The sequence below is a fragment of the Teleopsis dalmanni genome, chromosome 2, assembly GCF_002237135.1.
Source record: "Teleopsis dalmanni isolate 2A chromosome 2, ASM223713v2, whole genome shotgun sequence".
NCBI lineage: Eukaryota > Metazoa > Arthropoda > Insecta > Diptera > Diopsidae > Teleopsis > Teleopsis dalmanni.
The window spans coordinates 204,760,385-204,766,775 of NC_051847.1; the positions used below are offsets into that span (position 1 = coordinate 204,760,385).

Here is a 6,391-nt window from a genome sequence, read left to right on the forward strand (position 1 = left end):
GCGGCTGGGATCTTCCACTATCATTCCTAAGAGGTGATTTCAGTGGGTTCAAGTCACACACTTTGACTTTCGATGCTTTCCACCTACAGTAAAAATACAAAAAAAAAAAAAAATAAATAATATGTGAGCACTAGTGATATGTACATAAATTTTTATATTACAATATGCCAATGTCACATTTTTATTAACGATAAAAAATTTAATGAAATAAATTAAGAATTAATTGGAGACATTATAATCGTAATACAAGTTGAAGATAAATCTTTTGGGTGAGAAAATTTATAGGTGTATAAAAATAATATGAAAACAACGAAGAGCTAAAGAATAAAAATTATAACTCAATAATATCATTGATGGAAAATTCTGAATTCATGATGTATTTGAGACTTTGTTTTCAGGGTGAAGAAGAAAAAATATGTTTCAATAGAGGATAGTTTTTAGTAAACTGATCTTTAATATTTTAATTTAACATTTTAAAATTATAATGTTCTATCACAGAAATTAATATAAATTTTATATTTAAGTTTGTTTTTAAATTTTTTTTTAATTAATTGGAATTGATTACCGATCTTACGGTTGTTGTTTGCTCAAGCTTTTAATCTGTAACTATGTAATCATTTAAGTATGTGAATAATCTGTCTGAAGGCCATTTATGCTTATATACAAAGCGAAATTAATGGATTTCCCCAAGTTTAAATAGTGTGCAGTCACTGACATCTGTGATTATAAATGATTGAGAACTGCAACATATATTGTCTTAGTTGATATATAAAAGTACAATGATTGGAATATCTTATATCGTTAAGTATGATAGTATTGATAAAAAGATAAAATTTTAATCATTATTATATACAAAAATGTCAATATACTAACAAGAGTAAATACTTAAAACAATATACGGGGGACTTTCAAGTATGATAAATCTTTCCATTTAGATAATACAAGACCAAATTTTCTATAAAAGGTAACAAGAAGTAAGTAAAGAAAGTAGTTTAATTAAAAATATTGGTGATTGCATACAATTTATAATGAAAGCAGCATGTAGGTTAGATTAAACATATATTAATTTATAATAATATTATTTTGTTTTCAGTTCTTTTATATTTTTTATCCGTTACTGTAACCACTCTTGCTGCATATTCCGGTGATGGTAAGCCGTGTTGTGGTAGTACAAATGAAATTGGACAACTTTATGCTAATTTTTGGGATCCTACTAAATATTGGCGTTGTGATGCTCTTTTCACTCCAGTAAGCATGAAGTGTGAGGATCAACATGCTTTCTTTGCAAGTAAAAAGATTTGTGTGCCTTGGATAGATTGGTATTGGGAGGAAAAACCTTTACCACCAAAGTGTGAGCAGAGTAGTTCAGTTTTACCAATAAATGGATTACCTGCACTTTCAACTAATTCCATTCCAACAGTTCCTGTGGTACCTTCAATACCTGGCATACCGACTATTGCTAGTTCCTTATATCCTCCAGTATCTCAAGTATCTGGATTACCATATGTTCCATCGATTCCATCGACTGCTTCAGTTGCGCCTATAACTCCCATATCTGGTTTGCCTGCGATTTCTACTTCACCGGCATATGTGATTCCAGCTGTTTCACCAATACGTGTGGTTCCATCTATACCAACATATGCAGTTCCACCTGTTTATTCCATATCTGGTGCACCTGTGATTCCGTCGGCTCAAACTCTTTCAACGTCACCTGTTTCTCCTATAGGTGGTCTACCAGTAGTTTCATCTATTCCTATACCTTCTACTCCTGTAACATCGATTCAAAATTCGGTTGCACCTGTGCAATAAACCCTAAATATATACGGAAGTATTTTTAATGAATATTTTGCACTTTTGGGGTGAAAATTTATGCATTAGTATAAATAATATAAAGCACATTAATTACGGTTTGTTTGTGTTTAAAATTGATAAAAATTATTAAAATTGCGTTAATATACACTGAAAAAAATGTTGTAAAATAAAAAAAATAATTAATTTATATTTGGAATTCAGTTTTTTTTTTTTATTAATTCTACACTTTTTTTAAAGTGCTAAAGTGCTTGACGCAGATTGATGTCCAGAACATCTCGAAGTTATTAATTTTTTAAGGTTAGGTTATTGTTGTTATTTGGAAAAACTTTTTCACTTTGGTATGTAGAAATTTTCATAGAGAAGAAAATCACATTTTAATATATTTTTTTAATTATAATTTATATATTTGTTTTACTTGTCTTTTTATTAGTATAGTTTTTAATTGCGAAGAGAGAAAAAGTTAATTAAAGAAACTATTCGAAATGATTAGGATTTAAATATTTTATTTATAAAGTGTTTGTTATTTGTTAGATTTTTGTGAACTTTAAGAAAATAATTTTTATTTTTACTTATTCTATATAGATATTTGTTAATAATAAGTTTGTTTAAATTGAATCGTAAATTTATTATTTGTATTTTTGATTTTATAGAGGAGTTGTTTTCTAGCTAAATTAATTAATATAATTCTAAAGTAAGCAATTTACAGTGTAAAAAATAACAATATTCTTATTGAGTTGATTATTTGTAAGTTGTTTACGGAAATTTCAGTTGAGTTCTGGCTGTCACGATTAGACGTTATTTATCAATTAGCAAATTTTGATAACAAAGGTATTAAAGTTTAAGGTGAAGATATGGTGTAATATTGAATGCAATTCGCGTAATTATGAAAAATATTTTAATTATTTAAATTTTTTTAACAAAAAAAAATTAATTTTCTTAAAAGAAAGTAAAATAGTAAAAACTAATGGAAAAATGAATGTGAAGTATATTTCAAAAAAAGCATTCTTTATGAAATCGGATGGAGCTTTAATTAAGTGATTACATATTCCACGAAAAATTGATTGATTTTTCAAAATTAAAAAGTTAGAAAAGTTCTTAATAATAAATAAATTTTGATACTTACTAGTAGCTGCTTTTTTGACTCGGTAGTCATCTCGTTGATATAATAATTTCTTAACATACAACAACAAAGAGTATATTTAATGATTTAATAACTTTCAAAATTACAATAATGTACTTTATATACTTTACTTTATGTAAATATTTTTCACGAAAAGAATGACTTCTTTTTTTAGTGAATGGAGCTGTGGTTTACCATATTTTATGAGATTTATTTAACTTAGCATTACTTTTCAGTAACATTATTCACTTTTGAAATAATATCTCATAAATTTGTTTCTTGCACTAATCGAAAACTCTTCAATTTAGTCGAAAAATTAGAAATTCAGTGTTATTCTTTATACTTCAAAAGCAGTGTAATACGTTTTGTAAGATTTGTTCGTTATTTACTTTAACTTCGACAGCAAGCCCCTTTTAATTATGTTACTCATACGCACCGTTCAAGACGAATGCAAAACCAAATGCATAATAAATTGATGTTTACTCAAAAAGGAACTCTAAGTAACTCCGTTCTTTTCTAAAGGTAATTTATTCAACCAACTATGATCATCAAACAATGCTAATTAATTCAAAACAATGCTTTGAGTAATTTTTGACAACAAATATTTCAGCTTTATGCTGTTACCACTTCATGCCTTACTTTTTCATTATCATTGCCAGCACAAGAAATATATATAAATGGCAACACCTCTCCACAATAGGAATAGAAACTGTGCTCCTTCATATCAGGAAATTTATGAATTTCCATGAAAAGTGCCTGTATTTTTCAAAGTTGTGCCAGTGGTTTAGTGCCTTAAGCCATTTTAGGTTATGGTCTGCATACTTGAGTAATTGCACAGTTAGGTAGACAGGCAAGGACTGCCACAGGATAATATGCAGCCGAAAACTATAGAAATTTATGGCATACCAGCAGTGATTGTGTTGGGAAAATAGTGAGGGAGAAATGAGTGGTTTGCATAAGAAAATTATACGTAAGCATGAAGTGATTTATTACAATTCAGGAATTACAAATTTTATACATACTTAAAATATTTCAAAATATTTTATGGAAAAATATTTCATGACTACGATCTGTATAAATCTACTAACTACAAATGGAAGTGATTGCATTTAAAATCTTTCCCATATCTTCTACATTTCGCTAATGTTTAGATATGGTAAAATCTATGCGTAAGAAACTTGTAGCGATTAGAATAAATTTGGGAGATTATATAGAATTGAAAAAGTATAGAAAATATTATTTAGTGATTTAAATTAAGTCGACTAGTAGTTACATTATAAATAAGAATACCAAATATCATCAAATATTCCTAAAAGTAGAGTATATGTTTAAAAGAAATATTCCTTATTAGAATAAAATGTTATCTTTATTTGGCGATGCAGCCCAGATCGCCAAATATTTTTTCTTCGTTTACAAGCGCACATACATATCTTGATCAGCTGTTATTATCACAAAGTTAAAAATTTGTAGAGTTCTCATAAGTATTTATATCGAAATGATATATCGAAATATAAATTTCTGTAACTAGGCTTCCTTAGGAGCTAAGGTCTATTATTTTTTCCTACAAATGGTTAGCATTCAATTGAATTATAGATATAGACTCTATCAAAGCAATTACTGTACATTTTTTAAATTAAAAATGGCTGCCTTTATCTCTTCATGAATCTATTCAATAGCATGGAACGAGATTTTATAGTAGGTAGTACCAAACGTCTGGCGTATATATTAAGAAGAAGGCGTATATGCTTTTAAAGATAGCTCAGTAAGTTCTACTGTACTTAGCGAAATAAGTATCTGGTTAAGAAAGAGTCAATTTTTAATAGAATATTTTTCAAGAATGTATGTACAATACATATTTTTTTATAGAATTTATAAAAAATGTTATTATTGTTAAAAATGGTTTATTGAATATCTAAGTGATGTATATTTTTAAGACAATACAGCTGTTTTTTCACGATACAATGAGGTATAAGTATGCTTAATGTACTATTTTGTCTTCTTTTGAATATATGAAAGACATTATTTAAATAAATGTAAACGCTTTATAAATATCGGGTATTTTTTCAAATATTGGGAGGGCAGCATTTTTTTTGTCTCACAGTCGTTATCCCTAAAAGTGAAGCATATTTTAATTTCAAAATATATTTTTGTCTTAAGACTGTTTGTAATAATTTATGAAAATTTCCCTCTCAGACCTTCATTTTTAAGAGAGAGAGAGCTTCATTTTACACTCCATTAGAAAATTATCTTAAAAGTGATTTAATAGAATTAATAATATAAATTACATGTTTTATAAATATATACACATTTCAGGTTAATCACGTTAGGTATGTCTCATATAGAACACAATGGTGAACCTGGTTGCAAGACATCCGCTGAAGAAAATCATCTTTACCGTAATACTTGGGACCCAACTTCATATTGGGAGTGTGAACTTCAAGGCCAACCTGCAAAAATAAGACGTTGCAAACCGAATAAGTTATTCTCTGATAAGTTTGGAAAATGTGTTAATTGGCAAGATTGGGAATGGACAGAACCAAAAGAACCACCTAGTAGACCTTAAAAATTGAATAGTGTGAAAGAAACTACAACTAAAAACACACGTCTGTTCGGTTTTAGAATAAATATAAGACTCCTTTATTTTCTATAATTTTTGCTCTTAAATACTAAATTTTACATAGTCTAATAATTTGGTTTAATTAGGTTTTTCTTTTAGGTACAAGGTTAAAGGAAATGTCCCTTAACCTTTTTCTTTGTTACCTTATTTAATTACTTCCTTTTCCTTTACATTTTTAACTAATCCCTGTTATTACATTTCATATTTTAATGTCTAAAAGAACCTTGGTAATAAATATTTTAAGGCTTTGAAAAACCTTTGTTAGAAATTAATTTAATTTACTAAAAATATAAAATAAAATACTAAAATATTAAATAAAATGCTAAAATATTTAATACCCAAATAACTGAATATGTTACTTAGGTAATTAGCGCGCAGACACATGTTCAAATTTGAACAAATAGAGTAATCAATTATATTTTACTTAATGGAAAATTAATATAATAAGTAAAACACTTAATATGTGATACTTACTATTGTAATTAAGCCAACTTAAAACTGTATATATTGCTGTAATATATTGCATAAACATATAAATATTGCATATTATGTTTCGAAAGTACTTAAAACAATAACAAATTTAATATCCATTTTAAATTAGCAACCATAAAATATTTTTAATTAAATTCTAGAACATTTCATTGAGCAGAGATGCGATGCAGCAAAAATTGATATGCGACTTCGCATACTAACACCCAAAAATCGTAACAATAACTATTTCCCAACATCGTCAGACTGATGTGGCAGTAAATGAGTTTAAAAGTCGGTTGGCTGGTGATGCATGAAAGTCTAAACTCATATCACAGAGCAACAACAAACAACAAAAACAACAAAAACAATTG

At 27.6% G+C, this 6,391-nt stretch overlaps 2 protein-coding genes across 3 annotated transcripts; both read left to right on the forward strand.

Annotated features, from left to right (window-relative positions):
- The first annotated feature begins 1,014 nt into the window (after positions 1-1,014).
- On the forward strand, positions 1,015-1,851 carry LOC119684556 (RNA-binding protein 12-like). The gene is made up of 2 exons (XM_038098614.1): positions 1,015-1,041; positions 1,094-1,851. The coding sequence occupies exons 1-2, from the start codon at positions 1,029-1,031 to the stop codon at positions 1,807-1,809; spliced, it is 729 nt and encodes a 242-aa protein (XP_037954542.1). The 5' UTR covers positions 1,015-1,028; the 3' UTR covers positions 1,810-1,851.
- Positions 1,852-2,585: 734 nt separating this feature from the next.
- Positions 2,586-5,766, forward strand: LOC119684559. 2 transcript variants are annotated; one of them, XM_038098618.1, is made up of 2 exons: positions 2,586-2,640; positions 5,246-5,766. In XM_038098618.1, the coding sequence occupies exon 2, from the start codon at positions 5,262-5,264 to the stop codon at positions 5,493-5,495; it is 234 nt and encodes a 77-aa protein (XP_037954546.1). In that variant the 5' UTR covers positions 2,586-2,640; positions 5,246-5,261; the 3' UTR covers positions 5,496-5,766. The 2 variants fall into 2 exon arrangements, with proteins under 2 accessions (XP_037954546.1, XP_037954547.1); XM_038098619.1 differs by having other exon boundaries at positions 2,590-2,655.
- Positions 5,767-6,391: the final 625 nt, after the last annotated feature.

Coding starts and splice junctions, on each gene's coding strand:
- LOC119684559 (XM_038098618.1), top strand. CDS start 5,262: ATGTCTCATATAGAACACAATGGTGAACCTGGTTGCAAGACATCCGCT.